This window comes from Patagioenas fasciata, chromosome 3 (assembly GCF_037038585.1).
Source record: "Patagioenas fasciata isolate bPatFas1 chromosome 3, bPatFas1.hap1, whole genome shotgun sequence".
NCBI lineage: Eukaryota > Metazoa > Chordata > Aves > Columbiformes > Columbidae > Patagioenas > Patagioenas fasciata.
Genome location: NC_092522.1, coordinates 69516413 through 69538371, shown reverse-complemented (window position 1 = coordinate 69538371; position 21959 = coordinate 69516413). Strand labels below are relative to the sequence as shown.

The following is a 21959-nucleotide window of genomic DNA, read 5'->3' as shown; positions in this document are numbered from 1 at the left end:
CTTGGTAGATTTCCAAATAGATAGTGACTGCTGCAAATAGCCACCAGCCTTTCCCATCTTAGTGTGAGGTGTGATCTAGGCTAAAACATGTAAGTAGCTGGTAACAGCAATGGCAAACTCCACAGTTCAAGCTACTGATCAAAAATTCAGTCTAACCCTGATGGTTAATTATCTGATGGCTATTCATGGGGACTTGCGACACATATTCCTCAACAGACAGAATAATCCGAAAAATCAACCTTCCTATCTGATATCTGTAGTACAATTTTCTGTAAATGTGTGAGCAGAAAATGAACTCTATTACTACACAGAACACTCATCTTTGATCAAACTTGAGATACAGAGGGTCCTTCTAGATATTCCACTGAGCACATGAAGCTCCCAGTGGTCAAGTTACATGGTCCAGTATCTTAAAAACGTTTACACCAGGGCAAGGAATGGTAACCTTTTCCATTACGTGTACAAAAAGAAGTGCTATGAAAGATGAAGACATGGATGTAAATTCCTGTATAAACATTATGGCTCAGTGATTTCAAGCAGAATAGGAACTACCCAACACTCTTTCTAAATTTTGGAATACTATCAGATATGAAGCCCTGCACGATTAAATTATCCACAAGTAGGCCTTTGAAATGGCGAAGTCAGAAATACAGTAGCACCAGGCATGTAGAAAGGGTGATTATGACGCCTGTTTCCAGCAGTACATAAGGACTTGGTTTTATTGTCCCAGAAAGAGGCCCATTTTCATGATACTGTGAAGTCTACAGATATAATCTGTTTTGCTACCATATTCACTTATATCATACAGTCCCATTGTGATTTTATTGGCGTGTTACGATGGTGTAAGCACCTATTCTTTGCCAGAGCGGAAAATCTTCAGATGTAATTTCCCACACTAAAACTGATGACACATAACTGAGGATTTGCGTTAAACTTGCCCATTAAGTATCTCACTATGCTACCTCTGAGCTTTTCTCTGCATTTCAATTGCCTAGAAAAACTGGCTTTGCGCAATCTGTTGTCCAACATGAGAACTAGGTCTAGCATAACCAGACGTCCTGTATCCTTGCTTCAGTACTGACAATGCGACAGCAATTTAGGGGTGCAGCACTCAAAGTAACATCCCACAGTTTTATGGCAGGATGGGCATCAAAGCAGTGCACTGGAAATGGTCTGGATGCTCCATGTGAAGACCATAAACGCTCCAAGTTTTGTAGCCATACAAAGAGTGGCAACAGCTAACGCACAATAGATGTTTACTTTTATTTGAAGCCAGATGTCCCTCATTTCAGACATACTGCTTTAACATCCTAAATACTATATGGGCTTTTACTACTCCCTGCATGACTGTGCTATTAACTGTGGTGTTTTGAAAAAAGTATGCTGCTGAAGTAGCATTGCTGTTCTCACGGATTTCAGTAGCGTATTGTCAGTGCAGACTACTGCCTCAGGTTATTTTCCACCACAGCAAGGTTAGAGCAGGACCTCTTTTTCCTCTTTGCTAATGGCCTGGCCAAACCACTTGGCAGAGGGGCTGAAACAGTCAATAATGTGTAGTCTGCTTACATATGTGTGAATAACCAATACGCAGTGATCAGCAAAGAGCAAGTAACACAAGTCAGCATATATGGGACCTCTGATTTAATGTTCAGATTAAATATTTGGGCATCTATACGGTATTGAATGTGGTTACCCTTCCTGTTGACTCAACAAAGCAAATGTTAATCACAAGTGGCAAAGGATGCAATCCATTTCATGACCTTTTTGACAGTAAAGGGTTCTGGAAGTCCATCCTGATCAAGAACCTTTATCACCACATCACTTTGAAGCATGGAGAATATTCACAGTCCTTTCCAGACTGCTGAATTTGCACAAAAGCCTCCACACACTTCCAAAGTCGACAGCATTGAAAACCACACACAGGGTCATAATTCTGTTTCCTATGCCTTGAATTTACCTGGCTACAAAAACCGCTTAAACAGTGCCTGTAACTGCCTCCTGCTCTGACAGACAGATGTGCAATAACCATATTATTTCTAGAAAGATCCTCATCCCTGCAAGGTTTGTCTGCACACCCTTCTGGTTAGGATCTTTTGAGAAACAGTGTGGTTAGCACACACCTTCCCGTCAGAGCAGAAAGCAGTTTGCGCTCCTGAACTTCAGAGCCATTGTCTCCTTACACAGCTGACAAAGCATCAATCTCTATTTGACTAATTTGGCAGCAGTGCCAATCAACCATACTGACTTGCTCTGCAACACATTTGACAGTGTTTAGGAAGTGCTACTATGCTTGGCAATGCTGCTCCTTGTTTCTGGATGACTAGCTGTAGAACTTCACTTAGCACTCTGTCAGAGATGACTGGCAAATAGTTTAACAAACCCTTGAAATGTTCACGACAATGAGGTGGAACTTCTTTTGATTTAGTTAAATTGTCTGATTAGATACAGTGATGCTGATTTTAGGGCCACAAACCGTTTCTATAAAAATCAATAAGCATATCTCTGATTTAGGTGGTGCTGAAGTTCTTCTGTATTCCTTGGGCATCATTCTTTTCCGAGATAAAGTCCTGCTTCTCCTTTCTGTCCAGGTGCACAGTGAGCAGCTTTATTGCTCAAAAATATTTTGTCTTCTATTCAAAATATCTCTGTGTTACGTAGCTGTTAACACAAGGATGGATAATTGCAAAGATTATCACTTCTGGGCTAAGCTATCGCATACTGATGTAACTTCTTTTTCTTGTATTAGTAGTTCGATTGAAGCAGCTTTGACCTTGAGGTTCAATTTCTTCTAGCAGTTTTAAACATGGCTGCACTTAAAGTTGGTGAAGACTACCTTCCCCTTGCCCTTCACCACTACTTCAGCATGTACTGTCATTTCTACCCTGCTTTCAGAACTGCTTGTGCAATTGTTCCAACCTAGGAAACATTTAAATTATTTTTATTATGTTAAGTTAGTTTATTTTGGTAAATCTGGGTGAGATCAGTCATTTGTAACAGGGATAGCGGCTGAGCTGCTGACAGGCACTTTTTCTGCCAGCTCTGTGACCACCAGCCACACGTACTCTCTAAGAATTTGATCTTTCTATCTGTGTTGGCTTATGTGTGATCTACTGACATCAGCTCTTCATTGTTAATGATCATATCATCAATCTGCCACATAAATGATTTTTACTTCACCAGTGTTAAGTTGTAGCATAGGAAGGAAGATGCTACCATTTCAACATTGAATGCATCCATGGTGTCTTCTGTAATGACAGCACATCAGAACTACAGGACAGTGAAGACCAGACAGGGTTCAGAGCATACCATCACTACTGGAGTGCCATTCAAGTTTTCATTACCACTTCAAAAAACAACCTAGGACTTTCCTACAAACTTCAAAATCCAATAAGTGTGTGTACATTAAAATATCGCAGTCTAATGCAACATTTCACAGAACCAGATTGAAGCACAAATGATTTTTTACCTCATTAGTTTGAACCACAGTTTCTGCACTGGCACTAACAACAGCGGTACGATACATGTATGTAGGGATATTTCTAGCATCAGCAACTGGTTGCTTTATTGGGTACAGAATTCAGCTTACACATCAACGAGACGAACAGCAAAACCTACTCTGGACCGTCAGCGTCGACATGCCCGCTAATGTGGAGAAAGTGTCACTCTGGCTGAAGACTGCTGATTGGATGTAAACACAATTATTAATTCCTAGAAACCCCTTTCTCCTCCTTTCTTTGAAAAGGTGAAACAGCACTGTCCCTTAATAGGACTGCTCCAAATCTCAGCTGCTGCACAGCCAAGCCAGACTTGTGTTGTTCCTGGGCCAAACATGCATGTGAGATGCCTGTGACGGCCTGCCAGAGGCAGCAATCTCTGTCTGTTCCACCTCATGTGCCCTTCAATCCCAGGCATTTTATCCAGTGGTACAGTTAATTATAGTATGAAATGGGAGTGGATAGAGTATGTCTGTGTGAAAAGGGGCTTATGAGCCCAGACCTATCAGGTGATGAAGAGTTCACCTTCTCTGAACACCTGTGATTTTACAATGATACAAAGAAGGTAAAGACATAAGATAAGGCAAGTAAGAAATTATTAAAGAACAGAAACAAAGGGGAGCTAAAACAAACAAACCAACCCAAAACACTGCAGTATTAGCAACTTTTAAAATGGTCATTTTAATTGCATATTAGAAGGGGAATCAAGGATTTTCTACTGCACTTTTAAATGTCATGGGTTTTATAAAAACAGTAGATTTCTAGTTTATGTCTCCATATTATTTAACAATAGATGCAAAACATTCAATGCCCACAATCTGATTCATGAAAAAATATCCATAACAGCTGAAGAGACCTAAGCAACAAGGCAACTACTAAAAGAGCATATATGCTGAGATGCTGATCCTTTACTTAGAGCAGGTGATGTATAAACATTCATTCCCTAATATTTAAATATATACTAGAATCCTCTACCTGAATTCTTACTTTAAAAATTCTTATTCTTTAGGAAACCTTTAAGTTTCCTAATATTTCAATCTGCTTATAGATTCTGCACAAAGTAATTTAATAAATATCTAGGCCAAAAGAAATCCCAAACATTTCAAAATCAAGGAAAGTTAAAATTTATTATATCTTTGGACTCAAAATTTCTTCATCCTAATGGTTGATTTTTAAAAAATGCTGAAATGTATCACTAGTGTTTCCTCTAAAAAACTTACCCATTTAAAAAAAGCGAGCTTTCAAAACCAAACTAAATTTAATAAAAGAATATTTGCATTAATACACTTATTCACTAAGCAGTGCATTTAAAAATAAAGTTATCTAATACAGCAATTAGATTTATTAATTGTAATTACTAGATTTACTCATCCAAAAGCAGTCAACTACTCTTTCAAAACATAGTAATAAACCCATATTACTGAACATTTGGAAAAGAGGCTGGGAACTAGAAAATACTTCTGATCATAACTATTCTCAAATACAGTTAAAATAAATGGTTCAGCTCAGGCACTGTCATAAGCATAAAAACCATTAGGTAATTCATACTTTTTTGTTGTTACTGTAAGAAGGAACCTTTATTTCTTAGAGATGTTAAGCAACACACAGAAAAGAATACTTCTCTTCAGTGCCTTATAATAAAGAATGGGAAACCCATTCTCTGAATATTGTTGTCTCAGGCATATCAATTAGGTAGCTTCACTTAATAAACGCTCGTGTTACATTAAATTCCTTTTTACTTAAATCAAATTTTGGTAATTGAATTCTATGATTCCATATATGAAAATACTCACATGATAGGGTTTTTGTCTGGGAATCTGAAGGAGTTTCTCATTTAACTGGTTTTGTTTGTTTGTTAGTTTTTTATAGCCATCAAAGGATCATTCAATTTCTTTTATTTACAATCAAAGGTATCACTTATCAGAACTGGCAGATGTGGTTGCTTGGGGAGCTACTGCAATTTCACATACAAAAGAGGAAAATATGCCATGCAAATATTCTGTTTCCATTTTTGGAAAACTCAGTAAGTCAGTTAAAATCTCCTCTTTGTGAGATAAAAGACATGATGCAAAAGACCACTGAAGTTTAAACATATTTATAGCTTTTTCTTAAGAATGAATGAAAAGAAAGATGTGACTTAGGCAACATCTGCATTCTTCTCTAAATGTATATTGCCACTTAAGTCTTCAGTGCCTATGATGATGATATAGCTAATAAGTCATTGCAGGAGCATTGATCCAGACATAAAAACTACAGTGAGATAAGCTTAGTTTTGTATACATTTAGCATCTGACATCTTCCCTCATTTGTGCGTTAATCAGTCACAAACATATCTGAGCATCCTGCTACAGGAGGCAGTTTGACTTTCACAAATTTCCCTAAGAGCAGAAACATCATCAGGAGCAATTTCAAGGAAATAATTACGGTCTAGACAGATTTATGACTTCTAAAGACCTAATCCAAAGCACATTAATGTCAGTGGAAGGACTCCCATTGACATCAAAGGCCTCTGGATCAATCCCCAACTGCTGTGGGAATGAATTCAGAGTAATAATGATGGTGGACTAAATGCACACTTGCAGCTGAAATGTTACCACCCAGACCTCTTTATTTGTCAAATCAGATTAAAAAGTCATTTTCTGCTATTTCACAATTACATGCAGATGTGCATCATCTCAAATGGCATTTTTGTCCATCTGTATGAACCAAACGTGCATAGAGATAGAAAAGTTCTACACTGCCTGAACTAATAACACAAATGAAAACCACAAGGGAAAATAATTTTGGAGGTGATGAAGTTCATGTTTTAAAATGTTGAGTTAGGAACTTCGTACTTCATTTATTCCTTCTAGCTACTTTGGGATAAAGCTGCCAGGCCCACCACTTCTTTATTTCTTGCCATAGTAGATTTCTTCTGATTAAATTTTCGATATTTTTCTCTAGTCCACTAAACAAAATAAAAGGATACCCATAAATCAGTGTTAGCTTCAAACTTGGCAGCCTAAAAACTGTCAGAAATGTCAGCTTCATATACTCTCTGCTTAGTAATACCTCTGCTGTCCCTTCTGTCCTTTTAAATGTCTATTTACAAGCTAAATAATTTGAAGCATCACTCTGACCATGTTAATCTGATTTCGTTCCCTTAACGGTTGGTAACATTTTAGACTGCAAAACGAAATGCTAATGTTGTGTGCAAGAGGCAACCCATCCCAAGTTTTACACAGTCAAACTCAACTCCAAGATGTGACTGATCAGTCACCAACATCAGGTGTTCCTCTGAAGTGCACGCTGTGGCAATTCACGCCTCTTTTATTCACTCCTCTAGCAATACTTTGGTTAGGCAGGTTCAGTTATCACATAACTATTGTGATATGAGTGTACTATGAACTGCTTGAATTCTGCTTTATCATGTTAGTTTTAGAGAGTTTGAGCACTTTCTTTAGGAAATCATGTGTAACAGTTTTTTTGTTGTTGTTGTTCAAATAACACACGTTTTTCTAGCTCTGCACTGCTGAAAATAAGATTTTTTTTTCTTCTTCAGTTATTATGTATGGGAAATTGGATTATTAGTGACTGGGTAATATTACTACCTAGATTCAAAAAATAATGAGGTAGAGAACAGTTAACTGGTTTTGGTTTGTTTTTTAAATATTATGTTGATTACTGGTTACTAAGAGGGAATTCAGGTTGACAGAGGAAGGCAATATTTGCTATAAGTATCCATGGAACTAAACTGATTAATAGCTCATACACTTTCTGGACTATAATTGTAATGGAAATGGTGCTTTCGGTATGTCCCACCCACCACTTGCATCACAAGGAGTTATTTTTAACCTGGTTTCCTCAAGAATCAAAGCTTATGTGAACAAACTGTGTACACATCTGCAACTTTCACACCCTCTTGACACATCTAATAACGTGGGACTCTCTTGGCCAACTAAGTCCAACTCCAGATGGGCAAAAGTTATGAAGTTATTAAATTCTTACAAGCTTTGTGGAAAAAGGTGTCCAGATAAAGGGGGAATCCTATTATTACCCTAAATCAGGGCCACCAAAGAATCACTCTAGCATTCATCCTTCAGCTGCAAGTGCACAGGAACTGTTCAGCAGACTACTGTTTAATCTGGTGCTGTTCCAATATTAACTCAGTGTATTTTTAATACACCAGACACTAGTAAGCCTCTCAGGTTACTTATAAAACATTTTTTCAAGACACATCAAAAGCAGCAACATACTTCAGTCATGATTTGGCACAATCTTTTAGATGAGTTCACACTTCAGTGCATTTTGTTATCAGAAGCACACAAGAATATCACACCTGGAATATATGGACTGAGAAAGTATGAGCGCTTCAATTTAAATTTGCTGACTTTCATTAGTTTGACAACAACAAGCAAGCTATTCCATCAGTTCTCCAAGGTAGAAGGCAACCCATGGGAACGATACATGCAAAATCCCTTATGCATTAAAATACATGCAAATTATGTTAATAGCAAACTGCCCAAGGCGGGAAAGGGGTGGGGGGGGTGGGGGTGGTAATGCCAGACCCTTGAACAAGATAAAAATGAGAAAGTACCTTTGCAGGTAATACTGAACTTCACTACCAGGGAAATTTTGTCTTGTCCTTTACATGCACCTTTAGTATCATTCCTCTCCTCCTGCCTTCCATTCCAGGTCTTTATCATTTTTAATGCCTTTTCAACATGTTGAAGGCAAAATTTATTTTGGGCAGCTGTAAGCTACTTCAGAAGTCACGGGAAATGACAGAAAACTACATGCTACTTGTATAACTGAATCCATAGTTTAGACAATTTGCTGGATTTTAAAAGCGTACATTAGCTTTACTGGAGCGTGTTAGGTAAGGTGAGACACTTCTCTTTTCCCTATGAATATATTACAAACCTAACCAGACGTATCTGAGGTCCATGATTCAAAGCAAACTTACACACCACAAAAAAATCGTCATAACCAGATGAACATATACATAAACCAATGTATTAAGTATACTTTGATTCAAGTACAACAAATTCTGGTTTTGTTTTTACAAAGAAAACATGGGGAAAAAAAAATCAGTACTGGCTTTAAAAAGACAATTTAGAACATCAGTATAACTCGTTTGAGAGGTATGAGTGTATGTGACTTTGAAGCGGTAATTCCCTGTTAAGTGCATTCCTTCAGAGCAAAAGAAAGAGTTTGCTCCTCCTGTTACCTCCCCCCAAATTTCACATCAATTAAAATAAAGTCAGAGAAAATATTTTGGTTTTTAGTTCCACATCCAAGAAGTACAGTACTGACATGTCAGGCAATGCAGTCACTTCACGAAAATTTGTCTTTTAGCCAGAGTGGCAAAGGCAAGAGTTACAGCAAGATGGCAAGAACCACGCTACTCATGGTCCCTTTCCTTCAGACCGCAGCCTTTGTGAGGCAAGGGATGGTTAGGGCAGAGCAAGGCATTCAAGCCACCACCAGGACTGTTGCTTCTGTGAACACCGATTTGACATTAATGGACTAAATATAGTTAAGTAAAAAGTAATTTCCTCATAAGCCAAGTGAACTCCTTCCCCATTTTGTTATTACTAACCAGAATATTTCCGAGTCTTTCAAGACTCTCCCTTGACTGAAATCCTAGCAATACATGTTTGTGGTATATAAATATTTGTTTATGCAAATATATTTTAATTCAAACATTTAATCTTGCCAGGTAAACATAAGAAAGATAGTGCTGACGTACTTTTCACAGAAGACTTAGCTCACGGTTTTAATTTCCTGTTTTTATTAGCTTACCTCACTTGACAAAAATATTAACACATCTTCTGGAATACACTTTATTTTCTGGTTTATCAAGAAAAAGCTTTGTTGCTACCATCTCATTAGAGGCATCAGCTTTTAATTGGAACAAGTTTCAAACTGAAATGCGATTGAAAAAATGGTGCTGATGTGCCACCACAGCACTTTAAATGCCCACTTGTTCACATGTAAAGTTGGTTTTATGCTGAATATCACTATGCAATTAGAAAGAGAAAACATAAGTAGTGCTGGGGCTCTGCGGAGTACTCTTTCAGCACTTGTAAGCTCCTTTCTTGTTTATGCTGCTGGAGTCTATCAAACAACTCCCATGTTGACACAATCAAGCAACCAAAATGAATGGCTATAAATACAGTAAATACAGACAAAGTAAAAGATAACAATGAGCAGAACAACTAAGTCCTCATTTGAAGATGAAACAGCATTTTTGAGTGAGCAGTATGTGATTAACCTACAGTATGTGGGGTCAAAATGATTTATTCTCACAGCTATCTAGCCAGTCTTAGCCCTGGGCTGCACTTGCACAAAGGCATGAGCCTTTCTCAAATCACCCCTCCCCTATGGCTTGCTAACACTCTGAGCTCTTACTCACGAAAATTAACTATCATGTCCTTCATCTAAATTATTTTCACCCCTGCTTGGAAATAATTGTTAGCATAACAGACAGTTTAACCAAATGTGCTTTCTAGTCTCCAGTCCATCTATCTGTCACCTGCAAAGCTGCAGCAGCCTAAAAGCAGATCTTGAAAACCAGAGGTAGGGGAAAAAAAGGGAGTGCTTATTTTGTCTAAATTCTGAGTATCGCTAGAACAGTATTCTCTCATCACAATACCAAAGAATAAGAAGCAACAGCCCATTACATCATATGACAATCGAGTGTCTCGAAAGAGAGGGACAGTACTGGCTTTGGTTCAAACATTTAACAGAAATGCCACATTCCATTAAAAAAGGTACTTTGTGTGGAGGGACGAAGTTCTTACCTTTTGTAGCTATCCGAACACACTGCGTTTTGGTTTCCTGTTGAGGATGGAAAGGTAAAGATAAGTCAGATCACGTTGCTTTTTCTCACCCTCCCCACTCCACAAATTCATCCTAGATCTGCTGATCAGCTGGGGTAAACCAACAAGGTGGCTCAGGGCTCTGGGCTTAGCAGGGAACAAGGCTGAGCGAATTTGCCTTTACAAAAAGCTGGATGAAACCCAGTTATTGGCCTGTACTTTCCATGATAACGACGGGGAGAAAAGGTACAGGACAGCACAGATGTAGCCACATGTCAGATTATTCAAATCCTGAGCCAGTGTTCACCTCCAACAGCACCACACAGAAGGTACTTTTTTTGTTCAGCACTGTGTCCAAACTAACTTGTCTATCCGCATCCTGATGGTCTTGAGTGGAGTAATCTGAAGTACGTCAGCAGCGAGCTCCCTCATGCTTCTGAGTGTGGAATGAGCACAGAGGCAGCCCACGTATTTCTTCACTTATAACACAGTTAATCTACAACCTATATAATCTGCCCAGGAAAGACTGTGACATGACAGTGATGCACTTCAAAAGAAGTTGCACATGCAAAGACAATCTTTATTTATTTTACTTCCCGACCTGCCCTTTGCCTCAGAAGTTTCATCAGCAATTGAAACAAATGAACAGAGAAATGACTTGGTTACGCACAGTTTGGACAACTTGAACAGACGAGGGTCAGTCATAAATGGGTTTTCTGACCTCTTTGTACAATGTGCAGTCACTTTATAGGCAAACATACTGAAATAGCATAAGGTTGCATGAGAGGATGCAGCTGCTGCTGTATTAGATCACTCTAAACAATATTACCATGTAATTAGAAAATATAATAATGACAGTTTCATTCTACAAAATATACTCCCTCTGGTCCTGCACCCCCCAGCACTCCATCTCCGAATACAACCCCTGGGATCTCTCTCCTCTTGAAGATTCCTAAGCAACAGGTAAAATATGCTGATGCTGCTTTGTAAACACAGCTTGTAAAGAATAAGCAAAGCCATGGCTTGAGGCTTATAGTAAAGACAACTTTCCAACGTAAATGAAAGCCCCACAAAGTTTATCAACATAATCGTACCTAATTAGCATTCTCCTCAGTCACTGAATTTACTTGTCCACTTCTGTTCAGAATGTCTGTGACGATCACAGGATAACCCTCATCCCAATCCTATAGTGTAGTTTAGAGAGTACTTTACTTCCCCTTGACTATTTTGGTGATCCCACTGGTTTACAGTAAAGCACCTGTTTAAATATTGCGCAGCTCAGAGGTTATCTTACAACCGCTAGATCTCTGTCCTGGCAGAATGCAGTGCAATCTCCCCAAGACCACCCCCCAGTCCTCCCAGGAACAGAAATCTGATCCAAAGTTCTAAATCATACCAGCGAAAACCATTTAAAACTCTCTCACAAACTGTAATCAAGTAAAAAATGTGTTCTTCCTTCATGTTTTACTTATCTGCCAAAATGTACAGGCCAAAATAAAGATCTATTTTTGTGTTTCACATTTTTGTTTTACTTTTCCCTCCCATTTATTTCTTTTTGGGAATGAAACAAATTTTCTCACAATTTAGTCAGCTGGAAGACAACAAAAGCAAAGGGAATATATGTAGCAGGTGAGGGAAATATGAATGTGTGACTAGCAGTTACCTTTTATTTTGCTTTGTTTGCTTCATACAGCTCTATAAATAAGAACTAGAGAGAAGGAACAGTCTCCTCTATCAGCTCCAGTACAGTCTCATCAGCTCCTGTTTTGTCCCAACTCTGACTTGATGCATATGCAATTTTCATAACCATAGGCAGAAGGTGAGATTTGCTTCAAAAGGCTCCAGTGTAAGGCCTCCTGTTAGCTAGGATTTGTTCAGTCACCAGAGACACAAATGGGAGGTTAAACGTGGCTTCTGCTCCTTTCTGATGGCTCTGGTGGGTCTCAGCAACTACCGATCTGGCTATCGGGCAGATCCTTTCTGACCTGCCTGGACACCTCCTATGGAGACTCTTATGGACATAATACAGCCATTTCCTTCAGTTTTCTAAACCCTAAATAAAAAAAATAAATTTTTAAATATCTGAAGCTTCTGTGCCTACCATGTTTTCCCTCCTCACTGAACATCTTCCCCTCCCCCATTTTTCACTTATGAGAGGAAAAACCATTCAAGAGCGACAGTATTGAGGCTTTGCAGAGCCACGCTTGCTCTTCCCACCTGGAACCTCCCTCCCCTTCCATACACATCCAGAGCCAGCAGCAGCCCTCAGAGACATAGTTAAAAATGAAACACCAAGGAGGAAATGAAGACTAGTGACAGCCATACTCTTACGACTGCACAGCAGTGAAGGAAGCCTCAAGTGCACCTTGTCAGAAGGGGCTCCTGAAAACACACTGTGGGCCTGAGGTTACTTTTGCTCAAACAAATTTTTACTTTTCATTTGACGTTCAGTGTGAGAGTCTCAAAAAGTTAGTGACGTTTTACTGGTCTCCTGAGCAGCCCACATTCTGTTTAACCTGCAGTAACTTAATCTTCTGAGGTGTGCAAGTACTGAGAATTGGGGAAAAGGCTGTGGATGCTATTTACTGAGAAGGCAGAGTCACAGCACTGAAATGACTTCGCTGAGATGATTACTACAAGATGTATTAAACTCTCGCCTAGTAGCAGTTACAAGCGCAGTGTGAAATGTGTATGGCACATTGCCATGCTCTCACAGCACAGAAGGGATTACAGCAGCACCACTGCCAACACCTACTATGTCCAACTCCAACAGTCCTGTCACCGTGGGCATGTCTTTGACCCCTTCCAGGAAAAAGGTGCGTTTGGCACTTACCTTCTCAACACTGCTCATGGCCTGGAAATAGATGTTGTAGCCTTTCCGAGGAGCCAGCGGCGGGTTCCAGAAACCCTGGTAAGTCCTGTTGTCACCCACGGTAAAGGGGGCTGGCTCCGGCAGGTTTCCTGGGGGCAGCTCAGCAGCGAAGTAATATGGTGACCCTCCGCTAAGAGCAGTCTGATAGGTGACAGGGATTTGGTAGCACTCCATGGCACCCGTTTCTCGCTTTGTTCGGTGAGGATGCAGCTCCTCAACAACAATCTGATAAGCACTAGTGAAACAGAGAAAGACCAGCATTTCTTTAAGGTCACCTGCTAGGATCAAATCGCTAATATCATAAAAGTATGAAACCAGTTGCTTTCTGTAAACTTAAAAAGAAAAAACAAAGAAAATTAAAAAGGAAAATACAGTAGATGCATGGATGCAGAGAAGAAACAAAGGCTTGAAAAATAGCAAAGCTATCTAATTCAGCCACTGGAAGAAGCAGCATCTGTTTTTTTTTCATAAAAAAAACCAACGCAAATCTATACGCAACCTCATAACAATGATTTATTACTATTATTTATTTTCTTTTGAAGAAACACAGGAATGAATCTGACTTCAAACTACAATAGATTAAATCTTGGCTAATCAGAAGCATATGAAGTTAGCGTTTTCCCTTGAAATGATATTAGAGAAAGCTGAGCTTCAAGGCCCAACATAATGACTGCCTCCAGGCTGTGCTTGAAGCACCAATTTGCAGTTGTCATATCATTAGAGACAGAATGTGCTGACAGGCTTCTCCAACCTCTTGACCTTGCTGTGGCTCCGATCTTGGCTCAGAGCTATGCAGATCTAAAGTACAACTGACATGCTGTAATACAAGCACAGATGGACAGAAATCTGTCCCTTCCACCAAAACACACTGCCTCATTCCTCTATAGTTGTCAATGATAAAATGTTACAAATTGCCGAAGCAGATGGCATTCGGCCTATTAAAATGCCATCCCAACCTCCCGCTACCTCTCCTGAAACCGTCCATGGCTTGGTCACTTTTCAAAATCACCTGCTCAAAATAGCACAGGTAATTATAATACTTTCTCCTTTAGGGAAACTACCTAACCGCAGGATGTTACCAACTCATTAGCAGCTTCCTCTGCTGTGCAGAAGTACAGAACTTACATACTGAGAGAAGGAAGCAATTCTTCAGTTTATAAGAAAAACAAAGAAAAAAAAAATTGTTGGGTTTTAAGAACTATATGTAGGCATATGCATATACACACACACACACGTATACATAATACACACAATTTCCCATTTATATGCAGATACATTTGAGGACCTTATGAAGGATTAGTAAGAAAATATGCCTAAGCATGTAGACAAGACCTGAAGCTATTCAATTAAATTGGCAGAATTGCCGGTCTTAGTTTTGCTTTAAAGCTTTCTTTCAGAAAAAGTAAAATTGAACAGAGTTCTGGAAGCATCACTACATTGCTGCGGGACTCTGAAAGGCAAAGACAATCCTTCTCATTTCAGAACTTATGGGGTAGCATTAAATTATTTTGTCAATTTCTTGGCTACTACTGCCCAGACAACCCAATAAGTGTAGTGGCATAGATAAAGTATGATACTGGAGAATTGAAGAAAGGAGAAAAGAAAAAATAAGAAATCAGTTTCATGTCTTTCTTGAGCTGAAAGAAGAAGTTAGCATCCCCTTTTCCTAGCACCTAAAAAATTAAGGAGGAAAGGGTCTTCCCTTTCAAAATGATCAAGAGGAATATAAAAAACCACCTCATTTTTGAAACTGTATATAAAGAACATAAACAAAAAAGGATGAGTTATTTTTAGGGATCTCTGTTTCTCATAAACTGTCTGTAAACCAAACTTGGTTATAAATCACCTTTGTGGTAAATTCTATGTGCTAACGCTGTCCAGTTAATGCAGCCTGCACCAGCAAATCACTTCCAGAAGAGCTCTGTGCATCCAGAATATTTATTTATGGTTCAAAAATAATGTACTATTAATAGGAAAAATACCCCACAAAAACACCACCAAAAAACCACGACAAACAAACAAACAAACAAACAAAAACCACCCCAAAACCTAAAAGCACTGATGTTTTACAAACTTGAGAGGATGTAAATTTTTTTTTTAATAATATGTCAAGGGAAGAAATGGCTGCTGGTGTTCATCTCCTCCCTGGCATGGCCCTGGACCCAGGCAGGGTTAACACCACCACTCCTGACTTGGGCAGCCAACCAACTGGAGAGTCCTGGGAACATGGACACCACGTCTCTGCTCCCTCCCTTCTGCAGTCTGGCTCTCATCAGCTGCCATTGGGCTGGGACCCACACAAGTTCTGCTCCCTCAAGTGCCCAGAGGGCAGGAAACTTGTCACCTGTGACACCTGGCTGACTTGGGAGGAAAAAGCCAGCAGGAGCAGCAGAAGGACCACGCAACATCAGCACCTGATGGAGGCAACCACCCTCTGGAACACTCTGGCTCATCTCGCAGCTCAGAAGCTGAGATCTGCCACAGTTTCCAAATTAAATCCTTTTCCCCGACCCATTTTAAAGACTAAGGGGTAAATAAGGCATAATTTATTTTTATTTTTTTTTTAAGATGCATATCCTTTTTAAGGAGGAAGTCTCTTTGGAGACTGAAACAAACAAAAACATTAAAGATGAAGGGCATGAGTATTAAATATTAAGTTAAATGTTAGGTTAAGTCCCTTTTAATAGCATTCTTTAAAAATATGCAGTAATTTTTGAATCTGACACAAAAGGTATGGCAAAATTTCGAGCATGAGCTCACAACAAAACGTGAATGTTCTGAAAAAATCTCAAATAATTTGGAAAAATATGGTCTCAAATAAAATATGCTTCCAAAAACGATGCTTTTGGGGCCCCAACATCTGAAAAGCTACAAAGTGTGGAAAATAAGAACTAGATATACACAGTGTAGCCATCTGCACTTACACAATTACTTTTAGTTAAAGAAAGAACAGCAAATGACAGGAAGCCTTAAAAGTCTCCAACAAGGCTTTCTTTTTATTTTTTTTTTTTTTTTTCCCTCCACAAAGTATTTTTTAAATAAAAGATGTGCCTGTCCTCTTTGGAAAGGGAATCTGGCCATATTTCTCATGCAACATTACAGGCTAACAAGACACGGAGGAATACAGTCATTTACCTCTGGGCCCTTTGTGATACCATCTGTTTAAACCCATTTACTAGACACTATAGTGGCTCCGAAGCAGCAGTGCTACTCTATATCCACATAACAGTGTTTGGAAAGGACACCCTGCTGTAAGATGTGAAAAAGAAGAAGCCAAAGTTAAATTTGCAACTTCAAAAGTAGAGTGTTCACTGGTTGCAAATGTGGTCTGATATCAGGCTATAAGTGAAAATCTAAAGGCTACGTACTCTGCTTTTCCTTGCATTTTTACATATCACTAATCCTAGCTCCACTTACGTTTTCTACCCATTTTTTGTGTAATGGTAGGAATTCAATTACTAAGAGAACCTTCTTGTGACTGAAGCTGATGGAATTCCTATATTAGCAATTTTTATTCCAGTTTTCCCATACAGCAAAGAAGAAACAAAAGAGAGAAATAAAGAGGGAGAAGTGGAAAACCCAGATGACACTATTCCTTCTCTCTGATGACTGAAATAAATTCTGAACTATTCTGAATAACAGGAATTTTGGAACCTGCTACATAAGTTATTGAGATCATAAAGGCCAAACAGTTGTCTGAGACAGTCAGGTAAGCAGAGAAAGTGTTAAAAATATAGCAAGCGAAGAGCTTCTCAGCTGAGATTTTGCATGAAAAGTGTTTTTTTTTTTTTTTTTTTTATGTCAAAACCCTTTTTTTTTTTTACTTTGGAAAACCTGCACAGTCCCTCCCTATTGACCAAGATGATTACAGACAGCCAAAGGAAGCCTCTGTCAACAGATCTTCCTTTTCACTCCTCCCTAAAAATCCAGGCTCCTAAAGAGGTAAGGCACTGGTGAACAAGTTGTTCATACTTCAGCCCAATTCTGACTAGGTTTTAACACCAGCTAGAGATTTAATTCTGTGCACCTTATGGAGACACAGCATCCTCCTCTTTGCCAGGTGCCAGACTGACTGACAGCCCAAGTTACAGCACCGGCTCTTGGAATTCCGACTGACAACTAAGTTTTGGCACCTCCCTGCCATGGTCCACTTAATTAGTCCTGCTGCAAAATGAAAACAACCTGATTCTGCATATGGAGGTACAAGAAAAACGCTTTACCAACCAAATAAAAGAAATTTCATTGTTAAAAAGACATCTATGCTGATACATGCTCTTCGTAATCCTCGTCTGCAGTCAGATTTCAAAACAAATGATTGTTTTGCTGGTGCTCAGCTAGGATCCTTCAGAAAAAAAATACAGTGACAAATCACGTCTTCACATGAATCACTGAAGCACCACTGATGCAACTGACTGGGATCTCATCCACGAGATTGATGGCGAAGCGGTATGTGCTGCACAGTGAGCCTGAGCCATCCAGCCCTGTCTCCCTCTGCATTTCTAGTTTGTAATTGGGTTTAAAACTTCAGAAGGCCATAAAGAACGCTAGAATTACATGATAACACTTGACAGGGAAGATATGATTAGAGTCATGTTTAAACTGTGATGACTATGGCATGTAGTGTCTTAAAGAAGTGATTGACAGCTGCACACTTGAGTTAAGGAACATCTCTTTCCTGGGGTGCTGTGCTGATGGAGAGGCTGGAATACAATAAAATCTGATGATAGTATAATTTTGTTTGTAAAAGCAAGAGCATCAGACTAAGCTTTTTCTTTCCAGTTTTTTTTGGTTGCTGTTTTTTTGTTGTTGTTGTTGTTTTGTTTGTTTGTTTGTTTTGTTTTTTTTTAAAAACATGGACTTCCTGCTATTACACAAAATGATCTTTTGACCATCTCTAGCTCCAGGGATTAAAAGACTGGGTACAAACAAGCCTTTTCAAAATGTCAGCTGTATTCTTCAGTATCAGGCTAAAGAACAGCATTTGAGTCTTTTCTACTCAATCACAGCTGCAGGCACGGTGATGCATTTTTTCCCACCTATCTAGTAACACTCATTATGGCAGCAAGCCAGCTTGTAGTGGAAACACAACTGCAGTGTGGATGGCGTGAAGCTTCAGTAAAACATATTATAAAGTTCAGTGAAATGCATTGAATCAATTCAGAATTTCAGTGTGTGACATTTATCTCCCCTACTAAGAAGCTGCTGAAACACACCTGACTGCACTATGCATAACTTCAGGAAAGGGAATGGGACCATGTCTTCTGCATTCCCCTGAATGCTTCCCTTTCGAAGTAAGAAATAAAATATCTGTTTTGTTTCAAAAATAAAGCCTAGGTCTCCAGTAATGGTGGAACTCTTATTTCTTTGGCCTCTTGATGTTAGAAATGTTATGTACCCTCTTGGGTTTTAGAAATTATCTAAAGTGGAGAGGGAAGATGGGAGACAGGAAGAAAGATACAGGCTTTTTTGAGAACATACTGAAACAACAGTTAATAATACTCTATCAAACTGTCCCTACCAAACAATCTGTGAACATTCAGTGAATAGATCTTTTTTGCCACCTTCATGGGCCACAGTGACAAGCTCACACCACAGGATTGAGGATGCTGCAAGGAGAATTGAGATACTAAACGTGAGGTGGTGTGGTGCAGTTTTACTCTGCGGCAAGCTATTGCCTGCCAGTACAGTGCAGAGAAACCAGAGCTCCCCGAGACAGGTCCGAGTAACCCCCTGCCCATATCCCATCATGCTACCAGTTCACACAAGGAAACCCTCAAGGAGAGAAACCCAGGATACGAAATAGACCCACCACAGGGTGAGTGCCGGGACCAAAGGTGGGAGCCCTCTGCCGTCTGCACAACCATGCCACAGACCAGCTGGTGCAGAGAAGATGAGCAGCACCAGCAGCAGAGTCCAGCGGTGCCTGGCAGGGATCCTACACAGGATCCTGGCAGGGATCCTCTGGATGAGCCCATGCACCAGCCCCCTCAGGTGATCAGAAGCAAGACTGAAAGGATTTGACATGGGTTACATGAGAGGGAGATACCACATTTGTCCGACAGGGACAGCTTTGGCTATGGGCAGCAGCAGCAGACCTGGAAGGCTTTAAAAGCCCCCACAAAGGTGTATAGTCAGTTTAAGCACCTGAATAACTTTGGGGCATTTTCAGATCACAGGTCTGGTTTCTACTGTATCAATTCCATGAAAACCCTGCTTTAGGAATCCAAGTACTGTACTGAATGTAGTCCTGTACATTTTATCATTCTTCACATCCCAAAATATCCTAGGTTTGCTCCAGGGCAATCTTTCAGAAACTAATGATGTGTGGGGCTACAATTTTATTTCTGAATATAACACATCAATATCTCCTGCAAAGGGGGTGAATCTGAATTATCTTCCATGACAGAATATAAATAAATAACTTGATCATATCGTAAGGGTCACCATAAGATAAGCATATAAAAATGCTTATAGGCGCGTGGCTCATCCTCACAACATCCAAATAAAACATACATTACACTTAATGGAAACAGACTTAAGAAACAGTTAATTTTCTTGTTTTTAGGGCTCCAGCGTATTACTCAAGATCAGCTCAGCCACAGTGACTGACTTAATGTAACACGGAATGAAATGCGTTAGCCCATATTTCTCTAAAATGTCACAAGGGTAAGTGCATGAAAAGGTTCTGATGTTCAGCAGCTAAATAACCTCCAATTAGTCAGCCCTGTCCCTGAATGTTGCTGATGCAGCCACATCAGTAAAACACAAATGGAATCAAATAATATCACAAAATTTTTGCACTAACAAGTAGAAGTAAAGAGCAAGATGTCGACTAATCTTTTAAAATAGAATTAAATTCTCTCTCAATAGACAGCACAAAGGGAAAGACCCCTCAAAGTTAACATAAATGAGACATTTTAATATGATTATGGAACATGCCAAATAAAATTTAATAGCTTGCTACATGATTTCTAGTAAGAAGCACTCTGAGACGAAAAAGGTCAAATAGTTTGTATTCATCACTATTATCCTCCCATTTCCTCTGAGTTTCCAATTTTCCAATCATATATACAAGCTATAGAGTAGCTGATCTGAAGCACTGGGAAGGATGTGTTATTTTCAAATCCACTTTCTGACAAACACCTTTCAACCTTGTATTTTTGAGAAACTGTGAGAAAGGAAGATGATATTATAATAGACAGGAGGTGGTCCTGGGGACCCTAAATCAAGCAGGACAGACAGCTGGGTGATTCAGGTCATGACTATGTTTAAAAAAAAAATATTAATTACAGATCTATTGACAAGCTCAGTCTAGCTAAGAAAAACAACAGTATCATCAAATGAATATTACTTGGAAATAAACAGCTTTATGAGCCACAAGATTGCACATAATAAACTGGGTTTTGTGTTTGTGGTTTTTTTTTTTTTACCTGATAGGTGCACCTTTGGCTTGTGCTGGTCTCAAGAGTACAGTTATTGTCGTAGCAGTTTCATTGAGAGATGCATCGACTCCTTCATAGTCTGGTAAAGTGGGAGCTGATTAATGTTGAGTGGGAAGGAAAAGAATGAGAAACAAATCAGTGAAAAAAATTTTAATTTTCATGAGATTGTGTCTGCTTGCAATATAGTACAAAGCTAAAATCTTCATCAGCTATGTGACTCTTTTTTAATGATTTTCCAGTCAGACATAAGCTTCTACTAGAGCATCAATGGCACTTCACCAACAATTGATAGCCTCATCTGTAACTGCTCCCCATCAAATCATTATACCTATCTAGTTAAACAAGTTTATTCAAGAAAGACAGTAAGAGAGGGAGAAGGTGACTGGCAAGAAACTCTAAGAGTACAAAATCCCATTTCGGCCTCGCTCTTTCTACAAACAACTTTCTTACAAACAACTATACTGACCATCTTGAAGACCCACCTCTACCATCTCTCTTTTCCTCCTCCAGCAATTTAGGAACCTTTCACATTTCCTCTTAAAGATCAGGAATCATTAACAGGCTGCCCAGAGAGGTTGTGGAGTTTCCTTCTCTGGAGACATTCAAAACCCATCTGGACACCTTCCTGAGCGATCTGCTCTGGGTCAACCTGTTTTAGCAGGTGGGTTGAACTAGATGATCTCCAGAGGTCCCTTCCAACCCCAATCATTCTGTGATTCTGTGACCACATCAACATCAACCAGGCTGCAGGAAGACTGGGCTTGGACAGACATGCATCTGTGGACTAGAACTGGATGGAGGAGTCTGTTCCCATGCCCATTTCTCCTTCTATATCTAACAGTCAACAGCCAAGCTGTTCATGGATCAGTTTCTGAATCAGTGTAGTTTTCAGCCCAGGGTATTAAGAAAAAACAAAGTCAAAACCAGAAGTATCAGGAACTGATGCCAGGCCTTTGTGGCAGTAATAGCTGCTGTGGGTTGGATGGCTGGTGTTGGGGATCCCTTCAGCCACCTAACTTTAATATTCTGCACAAGCTTGTTGCAGCCCGCACTGCTAATACTGTTGTTGACTTCAGCTTGAGTGCAAGGACTGAAACAGGATTTTCTGTGATTCAGAAAGTAACAGATTTCAATTAATTACTAATCTTTAACAAGCTTAAAAACTATCTACATGTTTTTTAAATACATGGTTGTAGCTTTATAAAATTGTCAGTGATGCCTGTATGATGAGCTTCCACTAAAAAGATGTTTCCTAGAAGTATGTCAATCATTTAACTCATAATAATTTTATGATTATGTATTGATAGAAGAGCACCAAAAGATTAAAAGCCTTGGTTCATTAGTCCTA

At 39.3% G+C, this 21959-nt stretch overlaps 1 protein-coding gene across 8 annotated transcripts in view; it reads right to left on the bottom strand.

Annotated features, from left to right (window-relative positions):
- PTPRK (protein tyrosine phosphatase receptor type K) overlaps positions 1–21959 on the bottom strand; it is a 407780-nt gene that overhangs the window by 59724 nt on the left and 326097 nt on the right. For all 8 annotated transcript variants that reach the window (XM_071806572.1, XM_071806569.1, XM_071806570.1 and 5 more), the window contains exons 11-13: positions 20600–20705; positions 13131–13404; positions 10280–10316 (exon numbers count right to left, since the gene is read on the bottom strand). In XM_071806572.1, the coding sequence (XP_071662673.1) occupies positions 10280–10316; positions 13131–13404; positions 20600–20705 (417 nt within the window). The remainder of the gene's footprint in view (positions 1–10279; positions 10317–13130; positions 13405–20599; positions 20706–21959) is intronic.